At 45.7% G+C, this 23,105-nt stretch overlaps 1 protein-coding gene across 7 annotated transcripts in view; it reads right to left on the bottom strand.

The window, feature by feature from the left end:
- The window catches only part of JSRP1 (junctional sarcoplasmic reticulum protein 1), a 105,992-nt gene that overhangs the window by 2,791 nt on the left and 80,096 nt on the right, over positions 1–23,105 (bottom strand). For 6 of the 7 annotated variants that reach the window (XM_074204643.1, XM_074204640.1, XM_074204639.1 and 3 more), the window contains 4 exons: positions 10,017–10,180; positions 4,075–4,268; positions 1,492–1,538; positions 24–171 (listed from right to left, as the gene is read on the bottom strand). In XM_074204643.1, the coding sequence (XP_074060744.1) occupies positions 24–171; positions 1,492–1,538; positions 4,075–4,192 (313 nt within the window). In that variant the 5' untranslated portion in view covers positions 4,193–4,268; positions 10,017–10,180. Of the gene's footprint in view, positions 1–23; positions 172–1,491; positions 1,539–4,074; positions 4,269–10,016; positions 10,181–21,230; positions 21,944–23,105 lie in introns of those variants that run through there. The other variant, XM_074204646.1, reaches the window with a different exon arrangement.

Here is a 23,105-nt window from a genome sequence, read left to right as displayed (position 1 = left end):
CAGCCCTTGGCCCAAGGTCTCACCTGTCTTCCCTCTCTCCTTGCCAGAGCCCCCCTTGTCTGAGGGCTCCTTCTCTGCCTTCCCCCTCGAGGACCTCCTCTCACCAGAACCTTCCCCGATCCCATCCAGGGCCTGCTCGGGGCCGGGGCTCTGCTCCTCCTCAGGCAGCCCCTAGCCAGGGAAGAAGCCGGCAGAAAAAGTTAATAACAATAGTAAAGTGATGGTTGTTTTTAGTTTCAACACTTTCCAGATGGGATCGTTCAGCCCTTCAAGGCCCTCACGTAGTCCAATAAAGATTAATAAAGTGCCTCCGGACACGCCAGGCCTCGTGCTAAGGACTGGAAATACAAACCCCAGAAGACAGTCCTTGCCCTCAAGGGGCTTACAGTCTAAAAGGAGAGACAGCACAGGGGAGGAAGCGGAAAAGCTGCAGTGGGGGGCAGGCAGGTGGTGGACAAGGCCGCGAGAGAGGGCAGAAGGGATGGCCTTCTGTGCTGAAGGAGGCGTGACTCCATCCGCCCATGCCAGGGCAGAGGGTCCAGCTGCGGGGGACGAGCTTGACTGGAGGTACTAGAGCCGAGGGTCCTGAAGCGGCGTCTGAGGCTGGATTAGAACTCGGGTCTTCCTGACCCCAGTGTGATTTCAGTGTGGTGAGGAAGCTTCCCTGCTTGGCCAGTGTCGCCACAGGGCACTGGGCACTCACAGGATGTGGCAGAGACTTCCAGAGACGACCTTTGGGCCTCCCCGCCCCCCAGGGACAACAGCCTACACTGCCTTGGGGCTTTTTTTGTTGTTTTAGTAAAAGGAAAACTGAGGCCCAAACCGGGGAGGGCAAGTGCACCAGGCTATATAGTGAGGGAGGGAGTCAAGCCCCGACTCAGGTTCAGTGTGTGGCCTTGCACAGTCATGGGACACGTGGCTTCCTGTCGGGAACACCAAGTCCTCCGCTCCGGCCATTCAACATTTATTAAATAGCCACTGCGCAGAAGGCTCAGGGGTACAAAGGCAAAAACAGAAAACGGCTCCTACCTGCAAGGAGCTTATGCTCCGTTCTAGGATACACCGTATAAACAAAGGTAAGTAATCTGAGGCAGGGAAGGGCACTCCTGGAGTGAGGCACAGCCTGGGCAAAGGTCCACAGGTAGGAGGTGCAGCACCGAGCCAGTAAGGCCAGTTTGGCCAGTATGGAGTCTAGCTAAGGGGAATCATAGGAATAAATGTGGAAAAGGAGTCCGGAGCTTCAAGACCTGAGCTCGGGTGTGTTCTGGAACCTCTGAGGCTGCACAGATCAGAACTCAGCTTTGGCGGCCGTGGGGAGGACAGGCTGCTCCAAGCCAGGCCAGAGTCTGCAGTGTTCACGGTGCCACAGGGGCAAGACCGCTTGTCCAAGATGAGCTTTGGGACCTTGCAGGCCTGAGGACTTTATTTTGGGGTTTAAACCACAGGCTTTGGTTGTCTTCTCACCCAAAAGGCTTTCTGTGGGCTACATACCTGCACCTGGCTGCTTGTCTCTTCTCTACTTTCTGCCTTCTCACCACCTAGGGAGGACACAGATCTGGGTAAACCGAGATAAGGACACTGCAGAGGAAGGCCTGGGTCAGCCCCTCACCCCCCACCTTTCCCTGCCCCAGCCCCCTTTCTGCATTCTATATTAAAGAATTGTTCTAGTCCAAGAACCAACAAAACCCCTTTCCTGAGATAAAAACAGGGTCACAAGGACAGTTGTCTGCCCCCTCTGAGGCCTGAGGCTGATCATAAAAGAGAAGTGAGATCAGAGGCTGGAAAGAGTCTGGAACCTGTAGAGGACCTTGAATGCCAGGTGGATTCTTGAATGTTCAAGTGGAGATGTGACCCACGAGAGGGAGGACTCTGATCCTTAGCACGCCCCAAACCTCTCCAAAACAGGAGGTAAAGCATCCTGGACTCCAACAAGGTAAAAATCCAATGAAGTCACAGCAGAAGAGGCTAATCCCTACCCCTAACGTGCCCCTGCCCCTGCTCACCACCCTCTGGTAGGCCTGTACCAACAGACCCATCCACAGGGGAACTCAACTCTAGCCCCTTCCCCAAAGTCCCTGCCCGGCCAGAGAGGGGCAATCAGGGAGGAGGGGCAAGGTACTAGAGAAGGCACGGATCCCCCAGGCCCACCTGAAACAAAGCGTCCAGCATCTAGCTGGGGCTGGTTCTGCCTCTGCCAGAAGTCAGGGGCAAAGGCTGAGCCTGGTGAAATATGAATTAGTAAGAGTGAGAGGGAGGGGCAGCTAGGTGGCGCAGTGTATAGAGCACTGGCCCTGGAGTCAGGAGGACCTGAGTTCAAATCCAGCCTCAGACACTTAATAATTGCCTAGCTGTGTGGCCTTGGACAAGTCACTCTTTACCGCATTGCCTTAAATAAATGAACATATTAAAAAAGAATATTGATCTCAAAGATGCAGAGAGGCAACATAAAGATTTTAAAACCATACTACAAACTCCAACTCACATGGTGATTAAATGTAACAACCACTGACAAATAACAAATATTTTCTCCAGGGAGAATGGGCTTGATCTGAGTTGTATAGTACTTGGAGCCCATTCATTCTGACTCGGAAGAAGGCAGAATCAGTCCCGGGGACAACTGGCCCCTTGAAGGGTGGAGAGCAAAGGCCCACATTTCATTAGCAATTGGCAGAGTTTTTTAGGTTTTTTTTTTTTTTTTTTTGGAAGGCAGTGGGGTTAAGTGGCTTACCCAAAGCCACACAGCTAGGTCATTATTAAGTGTCTGAGGTCGGATTTGAACCCAGGTCCTCCTGACTCCAGGGCCGGTGCTTTATCCACTGCGCCACCTAGCTGCCCCAGCAATTGGCAATTTTTAAAAATGACAAAGGTTCACAATAAACTATACAATCAGAGTCATAGGAAAATCTCTTCCATGAGACAATATTCTTTCTAATACCTGCAGGAATGGCTATTTCTAAGACTGAGACACAATTTGAAAGGGGGATAGATAGGATTTGGGACAAGATCTACTAGGCAATAGCATAGAAACTCTTCATGACCTCATCTGAAGTCTTCTTGCCAGAAATTCTGGAGTGGTTTGTCATTTTCTTCTCCAGTTCCTTTTATAGATGAGGAACTAAGGCAAAGTTTAAGTGACTTGCCCCAGATCATATAGCTAATAAGTGTCTGAGGTCAAATTAGAATGGGGTCTTCCTGACTCCAGACTCTATGCACTGAGCCACCTGGCTGACCTATAGAAACTGTTTAGAAGTCTTAAATCCATGAGGAATACAAAATCTAAAGAAGGACTTAATAAGTATAATGGCTTTGATATGAATCAAAGAATATTAGTCTAGAATAGACAGGAAGGTAAGATACATAATGCAGAGGAGAAAGGAAAGATCTTTTTTTATTAAAAAAGCATAGAAAATGAAATTTTAACAGCTAATGGGAAAAAACAATTTGAAGTGAGACAAAGAATGATTTTTCTTGACTACTTAACTGAGGAGGGCAAAGAGGAAGAATTAAATTACTAGATAAAAGGAAGAAAAAGGAACTAATAAGTGAGGCAAACTCAAACTAAGAAAAAAAGTAATAAATGGGGGAGAGGAGGATGAGACTTGAGGATGAGTAGCCAAGAACTGTGGGAACAGATTAAGCCAAAGTAAGTAAAGTAAGGACAAAGTGCTTTGTCTTACGTAGAAAGAGTAGGAAAAATCTCAATTAGAATAACACCAAAACTAGAGATAAATTGAGGAAGATATAAATTGCCTATTACTTTAAATGTGAATGGGTTAAAAGATCCAATAAAATGGAAAACACAGTGACAACTTGATTAATTAGGTGACTGGTGAGAGCCTTCCAATTATTCTAATAGTCCAAGATTCTCAATGAAGGAAAAATGTAGGGAAAACTATGCTGGAGGGAATGATTACAGATTTCTCTGATGTAAGAAAGGCTTTGTGATGTAGGGCGCTCAGAATGTGGCTCATTAACAAATACTTTTCAGGAATGAGAGTTTTTTATTTTTAATAAAATAACAGCCCTGGTTTCAAAACCAATTATTATTATGAAACACCCTGTGGATCCAAATACCTTTTGTCTTTTCCTCCTGTGATTGGTTCCTGGATCTCTCCATTGACATGGCCAGCTCCTCAAGGGTCTCGGGACAGCCCAGACCCCTGTCCAGTACCTCAAGGTCCCCTGTTGCCATGTTGAGGCCAGGCTCCTCAAAAAGCAGCAATTTGTGGCTCAAAAGGGCATCAAACACTTCTCATACAGACTCTTTACTGTAAGGAAAGATGAATGTAAACAAAGAACACTTGATTTTATTTACAAAATGAGGTTTTGCTTTTATTTTATTTTTTTGCAAGGCAATAGGGTTGAGTGACTTGCCCAAGGTCACACAGCTAAATAATTATTAAGTGTCTGAGGCTGGATTTGAACTCAGGTCCTCATGACTCTAGGGCTGGTGCTCTATCCACTGAGCCACCTAGCCGCTCCAGTTTTATTTTTAAAAAAGTGAAATTTATATTCAGTTTTTCTAGGAACCTTTCTTCTGAGTAAAGAAAAACCAACTCTCATAACACAGGATATTAATGCAGGGGAGGGGGGAGATTTAGAATCTAGAATGTCAGAGCTGGGAGGACCCTTAGATCCTGGGAGGTCAAAGATGGGAAGGTCCTTAGATCACAGAAGGTCAGGACTGGGAGGTTCTTAGAACCCAGGAGGTCAGGGCTGGGAGGGTCCTTAGAACCCAGGAGGTCAGAGCTGTAAGAACTCAGTACCATGGCTAGGAGTTGAAGCCCAAGGGGGTCTACCTTGAGGTTATGGAGAAGAACTGAAGTCCCTGTCTTCCACAGTGGATAGATTTCTGTTCTAGATCAGTTTGCAGTGAACTATCACTATCCTGATGTGTCCTCCTTTTTCTGGGCCTCTATTTCCTCTTCTGTTAAAATCAGGGGCTAGCGATCCATGATTGAAGAATGGCTAAACAAATTCTGGTACATGAACAGGACCAGGGCTTTTCATGATACAGGGAATGCTGTGATGAAGACATGCCCCCAAACAGACTGGCACCTTCTCTGCTTCAGAGTTGCCATAAGTAGTCATTGCTGCTCAGGAACAAGATGTCCATATGCATCAGAGGCAGAACTTTGAACCTGGATCTTCCTGGTCACTAGCTGTGTGACCATGGGCAAGTCATTGCCTGCCTCTGCTTTCTCATGTGTAACCTGGGAACAATAACAGCACCTGCCTCCCAGGGTCTTTATGAGGATCCCAGGAGCTAATATTTGTCAAGTACTCTATAGACTTGAATGTTTATTATTAATAACAATTAAGGGGCAACTAGGTGGCGCAGTGGATAGAGCACCAGCCCTGGAGTCAGGAGGACCTGAGTTCAAATCCAGCTTCAGACACTTAATAATGACCTAGCTGTGTGGCCTTGGGCAAGACACTTAACCCCACTGCTTTGGAAAAAAACAAAAATAAAAAAAAAAGAGTTGATAATGACAATTATAATGATCAGGCATGGCTCCCAAAAAGAGCTGAGGAAATGAACCTCCCAGTCTTTGCTGCAGGTGGAGGGAAGGACACTGGCTCTCCTCTGTGACCCTTCGTGCTTTACAGATAGGATCCATATGATCCCCTCGAGAGAGAGAGAGGCTGCTATGATACCCATTCTACAGGTGAAGAAACAGAGGCAGGCAGTGTGAAGTGACTTTGCCAAGGTCATACAGTGCCGGTGGCCACACTTGAACTCAGGTGGAACATTATATATACTGTTAGACAAAGTCCATTTGTGGATGAATCAGTTGAACTGATTTTTTAATCTTCCCTTTAAATTTTTTTTTTAAGGCAGGATGGCTATTTGGAGAGTGGAGTGATATATTTATAAACAAATGTGATATAATCACAAAGGGCCATTAAAAATAACATTTTTTATAAACATGTGGGGTATTAGATGAGGTGATCTCTAAGGTCTCTTCACCTGTCTCCCTCCAGAGGTGAAGTGTAACACTGGGATTTCTGATGTGTGGATAGATAACGCGTCCTGTGCCAGATACAGAGTGCCCAGTACCACTCCCCTTGAGGGGGCAACAACCCATACCACATCTTGGCCCTGGAAGGTAGCAGGTCATTCACCTAGAATTTTCCCTTCAACCTGTTCTCTAGGCGGGAGCTTAGAAAGATATCAGTCACCAGGGAAAAGGATGGCTGTGCCAGGATGTACAGAGCATCCAAAACAGAGTTGCCAGTAAAATAAGAGACAAGATGAGCCTCAAGGACCGGTTTCAACAGAGTGTTCATAAGCAATGACCAGGTAGTCCTTTTCTTCCTTTTTTTTGGGGGGGGGCTTTCCTGGTCTGCATCTCATTTCATCACTGGAGGAAAAGGCAGGGATTATATAAACAAGTCCAGGACCACCATCCTCCTCTCCCACCAAGCCCCAGAAAACTGGACTAGGGTCAAGAGTCCTGGCTCAGCTATTTACAATCATGAGACCTTGCCCAAGTCCTTTTCCTACTCTGGGTAATAGTTTTCTTATCTGTAAAATGAGATATGGAATTAGAGGTTTTCTTAGGTTCTTCCAATTCTAAATCCTGGGCTCTTAAGTTGGGGGCTGGAGTGAGAAGCCACTAATAATCCTTCTCCTGACCTTTCTCAGCCTGGGAAAGTGAGATATGGCAATGACGGTGAAACAGCCTGAAAAACGGCAGAAGCTAGTCAGCTAGCTACTGGGCAAGCTATTGCCATTTTACAGTTGAGGAGATCTGAGGCTGGAAGATCCCACAGGAAGTTAGAGACTGCCAAGAGGGGGCTTAGCCCATTCCTCCAGGCCATCTCCCCCACAGAGAAGTTTCAGCCAAAGGCCAAACTGCAGGGTCACTAAGGGCCAGCTCAGAGCCACCACTTTGGCCGAAGCCAGGCTCCATGGACTTCAGAGGCAGGGCCTACAGCACACCCTCCTTCAAATCTCTGGGGTGTATGAATGAGTCCCTGGGACCCTCAGCTCCTCCTCAGCACTGCGGTCTTCTCCTAGGCCCTGACCTCAAGGTCTCTTGAGAGCAAGGATCTCTGGACACTCCCCTGGCCAGTTTTTTAATAAAGAATCAAAGGAAATATGTAGAGGCTGTCTACGCTATGAGGGACAGTGTTTAAAAAGCACCAAACAAAAAATTTCTTAAAGGAATCAGATTTAATAACTAGAAATAGTAATTGTTCATAGATAGGAGGGCTAATAAAATTAAAAAGACAATTTTACCTAAAGTAATATATATATACATATATTCAATGCCATCCCAATTAAATTACCAATTATTTGACTGAATTAGAAAAAATAACAAAAGTCCAGAGAACAAGCTAATAAATAGAAGTCTATATTATTCTATTCAGAATATAGATATGTATGTATATACATACACATATATACTTATTTGTGTCTAATGGTTGCCATGCTGGGGGGGGGGTTGGAGGAGGGGGAAAAAAAGAAATGTATATGATAATTTTATTATGTTTAAAAGGAATAGGATAGGGGTGGCTAGGTGGCGCAGTGGATAAAGCACCGGCCTTGGAGTCAGGAGTACCTGGGTTCAAATCTGGTCTCAGACACTTAATAATTTACCTAGCTGTGTGGCCTTGGGCAAGCTACTTAACCCCATTTGCCTTGCAAAAAAAAAAACACCTAAAAAAAATAAAAAAAATAAAATGAATAACAAGTTCTATAGAAGAGATTGTAATTGTGTATACAATATCTTTTATTATATGTTATTTCATAAATTTAAAATTAAAAAAAAATGTGTATATGTGTATCTGTAGGAAATCACCAAAACTATAAACCATGGTAGATAGAGTCCTAGCCTTAGAAATCTAGAAATCTGAGTGTGAATCTTGCTTTTTTTAGCTGTGAGACTCTGGCCAAGCCATTAACCTCAGTTTCCTCATCTCTAAAATAGGTACTATAATAATGACACCTTTTCTTATTGTTGCTGAGGATCAATCACAAGAATATATGAAAAAACGCCTTGTCAGTAAATATTATTACTAATCTTTCTTGTGATACCAGAGATGAACTAAGTCAAAATGAGAGAAAAAAGACTTGAGATCAGTTGTGGGACCTAGGATGAGTTCTCACAGGAACTAAGGCATGTTTCTAATTTGGGGGAGTGAGGAGTTAACAGGCAGGCATGGATCTAGGGCTGCACCCCAGCTTTGAGTCATTCTCCCCAATTCCTATGTGATGTTGGCAAGGGGTTTCCCTTTTCTGGATCTGCTTGTACCTTGGTAAAATGAGGCGTTGAACCAGATGACCTTTGAAGGCTTTTCACTGCCAGCGTTCTGGGTCAGCTGCTGGGAAGTTCCTTTCAGCCCTGGCGGTTTGTGGGACTCCGAGTTCCTCCTCTGGGGGCTCTAGCCTCTTTGCGCTGACAGCTACCTGTGCTGCCCCTCACCCCTCTACCACAGCTTCTTTCACCTCCAACCCTTTTCACTCATACAGTTTCCTTGCCTGCCTTGTAACAGTCCTGAGGATTCAGGATAAGGGGCCAAGTTGCCTCCAGGAGCTATTAGTTATTCCCTTTTGCCATGGAGGAAAAAAAAAGGTGAAGAGTCCCTATCGGGTGACTTGGAATAGGGAAATGACTTTAATTCTTTTAATCTTGCTTAAAGCAAGGGGCAAAATTTTATAGAATATTAGAGCTGGAAGGGGCCATTTGATTTGTCCAAAGTACCTTCCACCTGAAGAGAACTCATTTGGACTCTACTTACCTCTAAGTGTTGGGAAACTCACTATCGTGCATTGCATAAGGGATCTGCTTGTTAAGGAGATCTTCCTTCGGTAAATCAGGAATCTGCCCACCTGGGGATTGATGGTGGTGGCAGATGGTAAAGGGGTAGGGACAGAGCGAACTTAAAATGGAAAACAGGATGGGTCTTGATTTTGAGAAGATAACTCATAGAAATAACTCCCACACTGAATGCTGACCCTGACTTAAGAAGCAAAGCATCTGGCTGCAGACAGGGGACCCAAGTCCCAGCCTTAACTCCAGCATTTCCTCCCTATGAGTATGACTTTGGGCAAGTCACTTAGCTTATATGGGCCTGTTTTCTCTTCTGTAAATAAGAAAGGACAAGATGATTTCTAAGATTCCTGTTAACTCTAAATCCTGAAAACCCATGACCTCTGTCCAGCAAATTGGGTTAGTCTAAATTAATGATTCGATCCAGTAGCTCAGAAGGCCTTAAAAGAGAGGCTATTCAATTGAGAGATATCTTAGGAGTCACCTACCCATTTTACAGGTAAAGAAACTGAGTCTCAGAGAGTAGACTTATCAAAAGTCAATCAGTGAGTTGGTAGCAGATCCCAGGAAAGAACTCAGGGCCCTGGCTTCCTGGGCCACCAGGGGCTCACAGATTGTGAGAGCTCAATGAGATTTTAGGGACAAAATCCCTTGATTTTGTTGCTGAGGGGAAATGAGACCCAGAAAGGGGGAGTGACTTATCAGGAGCCCAAATGATGAGTCAGCGACCCAGCTGGGCCTTGAATCTGACTTGGCCCAGAGAGCACCGCGGACACCAGGGAGAGAATCACCTTAAATCTCTTTAAATCCCAGAGAGAATCTCCTTAAAGATGTCCCAGGAAGGGAAGTTGTGCCCAGAGCTGCCTTTCTGTAGTTCCTTCCCCTAACAGGTGCATCAGCTCTTAAAGAGGGGCCATCTTGAGGGACTCCTCCCTCTGCCCGCATGCAGAGAGAAACCTTTAACCTGAAACTTTCCCCAAGATAATGAGGAAGACCGGAAACACAAGCTCTCAGTGCTGCTGACTAGAGAAAAGCACCTCCCCAAATAACCCCAAGTCTGTCCAACTGCAGTTGTCAGACCTGGACAGCACGAAGCCCAGTAGAACCTGGCCAAATCAGAGCTTGGCCAAGCCGTGCAGAATCAGGGTCTCCATGGGGGGGAAAGGTATGTGCCCACCTGCTTCTCCCTTCCAGGGAAATCTGGGAAGTCAGAAAGCAGGAAAGACCCACTCTTACCTGGGTGTAGTGGGTTCCGGTCCTGGGTGCTAACCTTGGGGGCTGAATCTCTCTTCTCACTCTGCTTCTAGGGCAGGACGGGTGAAGGACAGCAACAGGTGGTCACCCAGCTGGGACCAAATCCTGACCAATCCCCGCAGGCCACGGCAAGCATGGTGTTCACCCTGGGAGGGGGAGTGAAGAGACTGACATCAGGATCTGCCAGGCCCTCTGAGGAGGAGGCAACTGTTGTTGGCTGGAGGAAAGACACCAATTTATCTCCTTCTCCGTCCAACTGGTCAAGGGAGTGTCAGTGGAGAGGAATGAGGGGGCTGCCAGCCAGGCAGTGGATAGAGAGAGACCTGTGTGGCCCAGTTAGGCTGAATATTTCCCATCCTACCCACTGCATGCCAGCACAGTGATTTTACTAGTGTGGGTAACCCCTGGGGTGAAGGCTAAGGCCCCGTGGTCAATACAGTGAAGAGATTTTCTGCATTCACTGAGAGGAACCTCCGTCAGACCTACTGTCCATAACTGAGGCCACACTCAAAGCCTTTCAGCTGATAACAGCTGTCCTCCACCAGAATAGCCTTTGAAGGCTTCCTTGTGCCTTGGGGAGGGTACCCCCTATTTAATACTAACAATAACTCATATTTACACGAAAAGGTACAGTACAATGTAGGTCACAGAATATCAGGGTGGCAGAGATCAAAGGGGTCATATGATCCAGTCCTTTCAAGTCACAGATGGGAAAGTCCAGATCTCAGGTCAAAGAGAGGATATGGAGAGGCAGTATGGTATAATGGAGATAATCCTGGATTTAGATTCAAAAGATTTCTTTGAGATTTAGGGACTCCTTTGGTCTTTGAATTCCAAATGCTTATTAGTCCAGGGCCTTATCTACATAAACATCTCATGTTCCTTGAACTAAAGTAAGGATATCTATCATAATCGCATCTACCTCAAAGGGTTACTGAGAAGAAAATGCTTTGTAAGCCTTGAAATGTTTCAGAAATTGGGATGATTATAACAACAGAATCAAGCCAGGTCCCTTTCCACTAAGACCCTTGCACTAAAAGCACCAGCAGACACCTTGGATTAGCTTTACCAGCCCTGGGTTACCAGGGGATGAGGGAAAAAGAGTCAGGATTCTCAGAGCCTTTTCAGTGGAATCCTTCACTCTCTTTTTTGATAGAATTGTCATTTTTATTATATTACCTTGACTTACCCAAGAACAATTGAACATTTGCCAATTATTTAGATCTGATTTTATTTATTTGTGAAATTCATTTTATTTATTTATTTGTTTATTTGTGAAATGTGTTTTGCAGTTGTTTTCATAGAGGTTCTGAGTCTGCCTTGGCAGGTAGCCTCCCAAGTATTTTACATTGTCTACAATTATTTATTTTTTTAGTAAGATTATATTTATTGACTTTCACAATTTCCTCCCCATTCTTGCTTCACTCTGCCCACCCCCCACAGAAGGCAGTCTGTTAGTCTTTACATTGGTTCCATGGTATACATTGATCTCAGTTGAATATGATGAGAGAGAAATCAAATCCTTAAGGAAGAAAAATAAAGCATAAGAGATTGCAAAATTACATAATAAGATAATGGGTTTTTTTTTTTCTTAAACTGAAGATAATAGTCTTTGGTCTTTGTTCAGACTCCACAGTTCTTTCTCTGGATACAAATGGTATTCTCCATTGCAGACAGCCCAAAGTTGTCCCTGATTGTTGCACTGATGGAACGAGCAAGTCCATCAAGTTTGATCATCACCCCCATGTTGCTGTTAGGGTGAACAGTGTTTTCTGGTTCTGCTCATCTCACTCAGCATCAGTCCATGCAATTCCCTCCAGGCTTCCCTGAATTCCCGTCCCTCCTGGTTTCCAATAGAACAATAGTGTTCTATGACATACATATACCACAGTTTGCTAAGCCCCCCAATTCAAGGACATTTACTTGATTTCCAGTCCTTTGCTACCACAAATAGGACTGCTATGAATATTTTTGTACAAGTGATGTTTTTACCCTTTTCATCACCTCTTCAGGGTATAGACCCAGTAGGTAGTGGTATTGCTGGATAAAAGGGTATGCACATTTTTGTTGCCCCTTGGGTATAATTCCAAATTGCTCTCCAGAAAGGTTGGATAAGTTCACAGCTCCACCAACAATATATTAGTGTCCCAGAATCCTTCACTCTCTCTCTCTCTTTTTTTTTTTTTTAGATTTTTCAAGGCAATGGGGTTAAGTGGCTAGGTAATTATTAAGTGTCTGAGGTCAGATTTGAACCCAGGTACTCCTATCCTCTGAGCCACCTAGCCACCCCAATCCTTCACTCTTAAGAACCCAATCTTCCCTTCCAACCTCCCTCCTTTCTGTTCCTTCTCTCTCTCTCTCTCTCTCTCTCTCTCCCCCCGCCTTTGTCTTTATCTTCTTTGTCTTCTGTTTCTCTTCTTTGTCTTTCTCTCTTCTCTCTCTTCTCCCTTTTCTCTTTCTCTCTCCTTTCTGTCTGAGTCTCTCCTCTCTATTTCTGCTTTTCTGTTTCCCTGTTTCTGTCTTTGTCTCTTACAGAATATTTAGGAAGTATGAGCTAAGCATTGTGAGAGAAGGGATGGAAGAAATAGCCTGGTTGGAGCAATTCATCTTCCACAACTCTGTGAATATTTCAAAAATATCAATCTGACCATTTCATTTCCCTATTTAAGCAATTTTCATCTCTAGGATAAAATACCAATGCTTTAAGAAAGCATTTAGAGTCCCTGAAAATATGACTCCAGATTTCTCATTACTCTTCTCTGAACACTCTCCATTCAAACAAATTTATTTTGCCATTCCTCGAATTTTCCATTCCATTTCCCACCACCCTGCCTTTGTAATGGCAATCTTCATACTTGGAAGCCCCTCCTCAGAAACCTAATTTTCTTCAAGGTTTTACCCAGGACTCCTACTAGAAGCCTTTCCCAACTCCACTCGCCTTCTAAAACAACCTTATTCATACTTATTTGTGGGGACATGTGGTACACTCCAGTAGAATATAACCTCTTTGAAGGAAGACAACATTTTGATTTTTTCTCTTTATATCATCAGTGTAGTATACAAATGGAGAATGAGAAAGCTGATTTAATGACTATCTAATTAGAGCCAATCTGATATGATTCTATGCTCTGTATAGTGGGTCCCAGAGTTATGAACTGCAGATGGTAAGATCACTTGCATAATCATAGGAAGCTAGCTAGAGGCCCTCTACCCTTGTTTTTCCTTGACTTAGTGTCCAAGCCCTGTGTAGAAGAGGTGATTCAACTTCATGAAAAGATTCAATTTATTTTTGTACCTCCAGACCATCTTATGACCACTGAATCAGGATGTATAGCCTATGCCATCTCCTCTTGCCTACCCTAAGAAGTAGCCTATCCATCTTATAACTACTTAATTGGAGATGCCCCATGCTTTACCAGTCTATGATTCCCCTGCTGAAATGTTATTTTTTGGTCCTCAAAAGTAAGGTCCATCAACCAATGAGATTCTATATTTCACCATGCCTCTTGCATATTTGGCTATCAAATCCTATAAAAATAAGGTCCCTGAAGAAGGGGGGCATCTCAAATCATGAGGAAGACCTGAGGTCTACTTCATTACAGGAGACCATAGATTCTTTAATCAAGGGCCATTGGCTTAGAGCTCTGCCTCAGTCTCTTTTATTGTAGATAGGACAATTTTAATCCCCACAAGAGGAGGTTGGGCAGGAACTGAGAAATATCACAGTACTTTGACAAGTCCCCAGCTGTTCAATACCACAAAAGCTTGTCTTTTTTAGGATAAATATTCTCCCTCTGCTGCTACTGAACTACTAATTTTGGAAAACCAAAATGCTAGAAGAGTCGTGCCAGCACAGTGAGTTGGCCTCTGCCAATTACCAATGCTGACCCTTGGTCAGAAAGGGCACAAAAAGCCTTCTGGTGAACAAGGCAGCTTGGGAGGTTACAGAAGTTCTTGGCCCTCCCACATGTACTCCAGCAATGAACTAAAAAGGTCCTTTGATCAAATCATCATCATGAAAGCCAAAGCAGTAAATTCCTTCATCCAAATCACGGCTGTACCTTAAAGGGGTCAGAAAGTCATGGGGGTTGTAAAAGGGTTCTACTATGAAAGCCAGCATGAGCTCTGGGGTAGCCGGGTCCTGACCAGGACTCTTCAGAGGACATCCCCACTTAGGGACACCTCCAGAAGGATGGGGGCTCAGAGTTGGAATTGGCATGACATCCAAGAAGCCAGCCAGAAGGCCTCAGAACTCTGCCTGGGGGCATGGAAAACCTCCAGGGATCTGAAGACGGAGGTGCAAGCCTTCGGGAAGAGATCAGGAAACTAAGGTCAGTTTTCTGAGGAAGCATTGTGTGGGAGAGGTTTCCAAAGTGAGGGGAAGGAGAGGCAAGGACAGGGTTTTTTTTTTTACTGTATTCCTCCTTAGATCTTCATCTTTCTAGTGTGTCTCATTAGAAAAACAAACGGGGGTGGGGTGGGGAAGAGGGATTCCTTAAGCTGAGAAGCAGGAAGACAGACCTTGAACTTGTTGTAGACCTCAGTTTCACTATCTATTGTGTAAGAGGTTTGGCCAAGATAGACTCTCCCAGCTCTGAAATTCTGTGTTCTTCAGGTTCTTCAAGCTATAACATTCTAGGATTCAAAACCTCACGCTTAACATTTCTCTTCTAGATATAAAAGTATAATAAAATGATAATGAATGTAAATAACTTTATGAACTGTAAAGTATTAAGTAGCAATCAATTATTATTATTATTACCATCTTCAGTGCCCATGGGTCACACCAACACTATCTGTTTATCTTTTCTCCCTTCCTTCCAAACTTCCCTCCCTCCTCCCTTCCTCTCTCCTCTCTCTCTCTCTCTCTGTCTTTCTCTCTCCTTTTTTTTCTTCCTCGCTTCCTTTCTTCCAAACAGGGCAGCCTATTAGCTTATAGCTATTGGTCTGCGTGGGGTTTTGGGGAAGCACCTACATTTTCCAATGTACCAAGCAATAAACACAGATCTACTCAACAAAGAAGTACATTCCTAAGGGGTACTAAGTCTCAAAAGCTGGGCCTTGAGAAGGGAGCTGAGACTCTTGAGTTCCTTTGGGACACTTAAGTTGGTGTCTAGGGGATGCAGTCGTGGTGATAAGACAGAGGAAGAAGAAATAACGCCAGGGGATACTGTGGGTCTGATTCATAAAGCTAACATGATCCAGGCTAAGGAATACCTGCCAGCGGGGAGGTTCGAAGACTAGAGAAGCCATTGCACTGCATTTTCAGTTGGCAGCAGAGAACTTCCTCTATGGACTGTGCTGGTAAAGAAGTGCCTCTTGAGAAAGTAATTGTAATCAAAGGTTAATCATAAGTCTTTGAGAAGGAGCGTTACCAGAGTGGGGTTGTTCTGCTCTGTCCCAAGCAGTTCTCTGTGGGATTAGTCCTTCTCCATGGAACCCAAGTCAGTTAGAAATAGGTCTCATGCATAATTAGTAAGAATAGGATGCTTACCCTTCTTATGTCCTTTTTAGTCTTTCTTTTTCCATCCAAACTGGGGTAGTGATGGTTAAAAAACAAAAAAGTTTGGATGAAGAAATTTTTAAAAAATGGCCAGTATTTCTTTAATTTTCTTTTTGATTTGAATGAAATGTTTTTACTGTTCCTATGAGGTATTTTGCCTAATTTTTTCATGTGTACAGTACTGATTGAGTAGGTCCAAGTTAATATTAGAGGTCTTCACAATGTGGGGGAGGGAGTCAAGTCACAAATTAGGCACACTTATTTCCACAATGGGCAGCTAGAAGAATAGCAGATCCAGTTTGGGCCTAGAATCAGTAAGACCTAAATTCAACTAGTCTCAGACACTTATTAGCTGGGTGACCCTGAGCAAGATGCCTAAACTTGTTTGCCTCAGTTTTCTCATCTGTAAAATGAGCTGGAGAGGAAATGGCAAACTATTCCAGTATCTCTGCTAAGAAAACCCCAAATGAAGTCAGGAAAAAAATAGCACAACTGCAAATTGAAAAACAGTAATTTCAGAAATAACCCATAATATGTATGAACTCCAGTGTTCCATGGGGAATGGGCTATCCATTCTTTTTTTTTTTTTTTTAGGTTTTTTTTTTCAAGGCAAATGGGGTTAAGTGGCTTGCCCAAGGCCACACAGCTAGGTGATTATTAAGTGAGGCTGGATTTGAACCCAGGTACTCCTGACTCCAGGGCCAGTGCTTTCTCCACTGTGCCACCTAGAAGCCCCCTGGGCTATCCATTCTTGCGTTAAAATCTGTCCTCTGATGAGTCAGAGCACCCTCAAAGTCCAAAGAATAGTGTTCAATTCTGGATGATCAAGTGAAAGCACTAGAAGATGATTAGCCTGGGTAAGGGAAGCCTCAGAGGACATGACTGCTGGCTCTGAGGATTTTTTTTTTGTAAGGCAATGAATGGGATTAAGTGACAAAGGTCACACTGCTAGGTAATGATTAAGAGTCTGAGGTCAAATCTGAACTCAGGCACTCCTGGCTCCAGGGTTGGTGCTCTATCCACTGTGTCACCTAGCTGCCCCTGGGTCTGAGGATCTTAAGGGTTGTCTCCAGGGATTGGGGCCTGCTCTAATAGGAGGCAGCAGTGTAAAGGAGAGAAGAAGAAAGCTTTAGATTTCACAGAAGAAAAAGCTTTTAATAGAGACAACCAAGATAGAGGGGCAACCTTAGTAGGTGATGGTCTTTCCCTTCCTACAAGTCCTCATTAAAAAAGGCACAGTGCCACATATTCCTTCTAAGCAGTCTGTAAACATTTCCAAATCCCTCTCAACCTTAAAAAAATCCTCACTCACCTCTGCCATCCCCTCCAGCTATCTTTTATCATTCTACCTGCTCAAAGTGAAACTGGAAAAAGCTGTCTAGACTGCTCACCTTCACTTTCTGACCTCCTAGGTACTTCTCAGCCTTTCTAGGGTAAAAGCCTAGTTACTCACTATCTGCAGTATAGGCTCTTTGTGTGTGGATGTCAGGGGTGGGGGTGGAGAGAGGAGAGAAGGCTGAAAATGGGGGGGGGGGGAATGACAAGAGTTTGCCAAATTCAGTCCATGCTTTGTTGTAGCAAGTTTTAAGAGTAAAATTTTCAGATGAAGAAATTAAAGCTATTTATAATCATATTAAAAATGTTCCAAATCATTAATGATTAGAGAAATGCACATTAAAACAGTTAAAACATCTCATACCTATTAGATTGGTTAAGATGACAAAAAAAGAAAATGATTAATGTTGGAGAGGAGAGGGGAAAAAATGGAACATTAATACATTGTTGATTGAATTGTGAACTGATTCAGCCATTCTAGAGAGCTATCTGGAGCTATGTCTAAAAAAGCAATAAAACTGATCATACCCTTGGATCCAGCAATACCAATACTAAAACAATATCCCAAAGAAATCATAAAAAATGGAAAAAGACTCATATGTTTAAAATATTTATAGTAGCTCTTTTTTTTTAAGTTTTTGCAAGGCAATGGGGTTAAGTGGCTTGCCCAAGGCCACACAGCTGGGTAATTAGAAAGTGTCTGAGGCTGGATTTGAACTCAGGTACTCCTGACTCCAGGGCCGGTGCTGTGATCCACTTTGCCACCTAGCCGCCCCTATATTAGCTCTTTTTGCAGTAGCAAAGAATTGGAAATTGGGGGGATGCCCATCAAGTGAGGAATGGCTGAACAAGTTATGGTATATGAATGTTATGAGTGCTATTGTTCTGTAAGAAATCATGAATGGTTGGACTTTAGAGGAATATGGAAAGACTTGCATGAACTGACGATGAGTGAAGTGAGCAAAACTAAGAGAACCTCGTACATATTAACAATAACATTGTGAGATGCTCAACTATGATGGATGCAGCAACTCTTAGTAGTTCAGAGATCAAGGAGAACCCTCACAGAGTCCAAATACAGAGCAAAACATACTATATTCATTTTTTTAAAACTTCCTTTCCCCTTAATTCTAATTCCTCTTACACAACATGACTAATATATAAATATATTAAACACAAATGTACATGTATAACTTTTACCAGATTGTTCACTGGCATGGGGAGGGGGGAGGGGAGGAGGAAGGGAAGGGAATGTGGTAGAAACATGTAGAATTCATAAATTTGCAAATGGATGAATGTTGAAAAACTATCATTACAAACTGGAAAAATAAAATTTCAATAAAAAGAACATTTGACTGGTATCTTATAAGTCTTTTTACAATAAATGTTTCATTTGTTCCAATCAGCAAAAATATAGCTTCTGACTCTCCTCCCAACTCCCTTGTCCACTGCAATTGAGATCAAAAGAAAAACAAAACCTATTACAAACATGTGTAATCAATCAAAACAAATTTCCACATTGACCCTGTATGAAGATGGCCTTCATCTATATCTATATCCATCCATCCATCTGTTGTCCTGATTCATATCTGACCACTGGACCCAGGTGGCTCCAGAGAAGGAAATGAAACTGTGACTTTGCACAGTTCCCCCTAGCTTAAGTCCAATTCACTTACATGTCATGGTATCACCTCCCTGATGTCACAGTCCTCTTTGAGAAGTAAGGACAAACAACAACCTGTGAACAGCATGAGCTGGCTGGGCAAGGCAGTCAAAACTTCCTTTTTTCCTCTCCTTCCTTCTTGGCATTCCTTTTTCCCTTCCTTCCCTTCCTCCATTCATTCTACTTCCATACCTTGCATATTCATCTATGTTTTCCCCACTTACACCATCAATCACACTTAGTTCCTTTCCTGGCCTATTTCACAACTCCTGATAGATCTTTCTGTATCCCGCCTCTCTTCTCTCGTCTCCAGTCTTTCCTCCACGAAGCTACATGACCTTTCCCTGTTGAAAGTTTCAAAATACTCATCCACTGGGTATGGCTGGACAAGATGTGGTCTATGATACTACCATGCTATAAGGACTGACCAGCGGGGAAGACCTACATGAACTGATGCAAAGTGAACGGAGCAGAACCAGAAGTTCATACATAGCAGAAACAGCAAACAATGGTCATTTATTAGTTATTCTTAGTGATATAATGATCCTTGACAATTCCAAAGGACTCATGATGAAAAATGCTCTCCACCTCCAGAAAGACTGTGAATGGTGGAGTCTGAATGCAGACTGAAACATACTATTTTTTTTTTACTTTTCTTATTATTCTTGGTATTTTTCTGACTTTGTCTTCTTTTACAGCATAGCTAGTATGGAAATGTTTTGCATGACTGCACATGAATCATCTATATAAACTGCTTATCTTAAGGAGGGGGAAGGAGGAAGAAGGAAGGAAGAAGGGAGATAATGTGGAACCCCAAATTTTTTTAAAAACATATCTGGAGGGGTGGCTAGGTGGTGTAGTGGATAAAGCACGGGCCCTGGAGTCAGGAGGACCTGGGTTCAAGTTTGACCTCAGACACTTAATAATGACCTAGCTGTGTGGCCTTGGGCAAGCCACTTAACCCCATTCGCCTTGCAAAAATCTAAAAAAACCCCAAACAAAAACATATCTCGAACTGATGGCATCTTAATATAGACGGAAACATACTATTTATTTTACTTTTTTTGTTATTTTTCAAGTTTTCCCCACAAAATGCCTAATATGAACATGTTTCATTCGATTGCACATGTGTAACACATCAGATTGCTCCGCATCTCAGGGACGGGATGGGGATAGGAGCTAGGGAAAGGAGGAAGGAATAGAATTTGGAGCTCAAAACTTTAAAAAACAACAAATGTTAAAAAATTGTTTTTACATGTATTTGAGGGAAAATAAAATATTATTTAAGAATGCTGAAAAAAAAAACGTATCCCAAAGTTTTTTATGTGAAATTGGGAAAAAAACTGAGGGCCGAGCAGCCTGCTTCCACGGCGGGCTCCTTTCTGCCCCGGCCGGCGCGGGGGCTCCCGTCCGACCTCCGCGTCCCTTCGGAGCCCGTCACCCGCCTGCCCAGCTCCTTTCTCCTCCGTTCGGGGGTTCCCTCGGCCCGGCACCCCCTCCGGTGCCCCGGGCCACGCCTTCCAGTCCTTCCTGATCCCCAAGCCGGGGCGCCCCAGACCTGGGCCCCTGGAGGGGGAGGCCCCCGGCCCGGGTGTCCGCGGGTGCGCGGGAGGCCCGGGCACTGCCCCTCGCCCGCCGCCTGCGGGCACCCCCCCCATTACGTAAACAGGCGCAGGATCCGGGGCTTTCAGTCGCCCCCAGGCGGCGCAGGGGGCCGGCAGGGGGCGCTCTCGCCGCGTCCTCCCACGGCCGCGGGGCCGGGCGGCGCCCTCGGCGCAGTCACGTGCTTCCGCCTCGGCGCCCCGGGCCGGCGGGGCTCCTCGGCCTCCCGCTCCGCGCGGGTCTCCGTCAGCGCCGGGGGCCGGCAGGGGGCGCTGCGGGGAGGGGGAGGGGCGCTGCGCTACGCGGGACTGGCCGGGCCGGGCCGGGCCCGCGGGGGAGGGGGCCGCGGGGCGACGCGTGGACTGCGCAGAATCCAGCCGGGCCGGGCCGGGCCGCCGCGGGTCAGCCGGGAGCCGGCGGCCAGGCTCGGGGCGCAGTGCGCACGCGCACCTGGCCTCGGCGCCCCCGCGCTCTCGACGTCATTTTCCGCCCCCCCCAGTTTACAACAGGGGAAACTGAGGCTGAGAAACGGGGTCGCCCGGCTAGGGCCCCCGCGGGCATGCTGGGGCGGGGCAGAGGCCATGGGCCCCCGCTAGGCCTCGTGGAAGAGTGGGGGCTCCGGCAGGATCCGGGGGGGCACCCCGGGACCTTCAGGGTGACCCCGGGGGAACGTCAAGGTGCCCGCCTGGGGCCCCCAAGGCCCCCCGGTTCTGGGGTTCGCTCTGCACCCCGCGTGGCACGCGCCACTTGTGCTTTTCCTTCCCTCGGGCCCCCCTTCATCCACAGCCTCCAGCACCCCGCGGCTCCCCGCCGCCCCCCACTTCACACACACCGGCCCCGGGGGGGCCCCGGCCGGGACCCCCCCCCCCCGCACTGCAAACGGGGCCACATTTCTCGGGGAAGTGGGCCGGGCCGGGCCCCCGGGGGCTGCCTCTGCCCTTTGGGGACTGGGGCCCCGTTCCCACACTGGGTCACCGCCCGGCCTCGGGGTACCCCGCGCCTGGAACCCCCGGAGGATCTGCAAAGCGCCGGGGGCCGCGGTCCTGGCCCGGGGCCACTGCCAGGCTCCCCAAACAGGATTTTCTCTGCCTACCTGGGAGGTGGGCGGGCGCCGCCCCCGATGCCCCGATGCCCCGATGCCCCGCGGGCGCAGCTGCCGGGCAGGGCCACCGGGTCTGGGGTGGCAGGAGCGGGCAGGGGTGGGGGGCCGCGGCTCGGGGCTGTGGGAATCGAGTTTCTCCCCCGCCGCGGCGTGGACTCAGAGTCCTCCACTGGCAGCTTGGGGAAGCCAGGTCTGACCTCCTCTGACTAAAGGACAAGGAGGGGCCAGGGGAGACCGGACAGGCCAACCCACCCTCCTGATTTACTAGAAAAAGAAACTGAGGCGCAGAGAGGGGGGAATTGAAAAGGCATTTCATCTAATTCCCTCCCTCCTTTTTATAAAAAAATAGGAATTTAATGCACAGCAAAAAAGGGAATGATTCCATTTACCAAATACAATAGAAAAATAGGAGTATATGTGAAATCAAAATCACTATTATATGGAATTTACTTATTTTTAAAGTTACCTTGATTGTAATTCTTTCTAAACATTGTTCTTTTCCCCTGTGGGCATTTTAAGATACTAGACATGTGTCTTGTACACACACATACACATACACCTCCATGCATGTATGTTTACACAGGACTTCACACACATAGGGATGCAAATGTACTTCACTTATGTATATGCATATTTCATGTATATACTTTTATGTTTGTTTATACATACATACACCACACACACATCACATATTCCCTCTATATATATACTCTATACTTAGGTGGTATAGTGGATGGAGCACTGGCCTTGGAGTCAGGAGGATGGGAGTTCAAATCCAACATCAGACACTTGACTGCAACTGTGTAACCTTGAGCAAGTCACTTACCCTGATTTCCACAAAACCAAAGCCATCTCTAGTGGTCCTGATTCATATCTGGCCACCAGACTCAGATGACTCTGGGGGAGGGCTGGCATCTTAGTATCACACTCCCCCTCACTCAAATCCAATTCACCTGCTTATCATGGCATCACCTCCCTGTTGTCTCCTTTGAAAATGAAGGACAAATATTACATTATACTCTATACTTATATTTGTAAACATGGAAGATTTAACACATGTATGTGTGACTGCTGAACTGGAATTAAATCTGTATATAAATCTGCTAACTGGTCAAACCAGCTCTCTCTGAGGCAGCAAGTGAGGCAAGTGCCTGCCAGGGTGAGGGTGGCAGGGCAGTGCCCCAAGGCCTATAATAGAGCTTCTCTCCTAATCTTATATAGAGGGCTGGGACAGAATCACCAAGCTGCTACTTTGTGAGCTCTGAAAGGTCATTGGGGCCTCAAGAGTTTGCAGCAGAGTTGCCACAGCCCTGAGAAGAAACCAGGCCAGGTGGTAGCTTGACCCTTTCCGGCAAGCATGGGGGCAGAACTGCTCCGGGAAGTGACTTCAGTGATGGAACGAGTGTTTGTAGCAGCTGCTTTAAGTTTTGAGTCCACTCCTGAGGGCCTGGGAGCTAAGAGTAGGAGAGGAGAAAGTGAGGCTGGTGACTTTATATAGTCCCTCCTCCCACAAGTCCAATTCATGGGTATGTGGCAGCACCACCTGCCTAATGTCTTGGCCCTCTTTGAGAACAGAAGACAACAACAACTCCAATCCATCTTCCATTCAGCTACAACAGTAATTTTCTTAAAGTACAGGTGTGACTCTCACTCCCCTACTCAACAAACTTTAGTGGCTTCCTATTGCCTCCAGGTACTTTGCTCAGCATTCAAAGTCCTTCATAACCTAGCCCCCTCCTACCTTTCCAGTCTTCTTACACCTTACTCTCCCCCTCCTCCCCATATACTCTTTGATTCAGTGGTATTCTGGCTGTTCCATGAACAAGACACTCCACCTCTCATCTTGAGGCATTTTCTCTGACTCCC

The sequence above is a fragment of the Macrotis lagotis genome, chromosome X, assembly GCF_037893015.1.
Source record: "Macrotis lagotis isolate mMagLag1 chromosome X, bilby.v1.9.chrom.fasta, whole genome shotgun sequence".
Taxonomy (NCBI): Eukaryota; Metazoa; Chordata; class Mammalia; order Peramelemorphia; family Peramelidae; genus Macrotis; species Macrotis lagotis.
The sequence above is the reverse complement of the archived record's forward strand: the minus strand, read 5'-3'. Positions and strand labels throughout refer to the sequence as shown.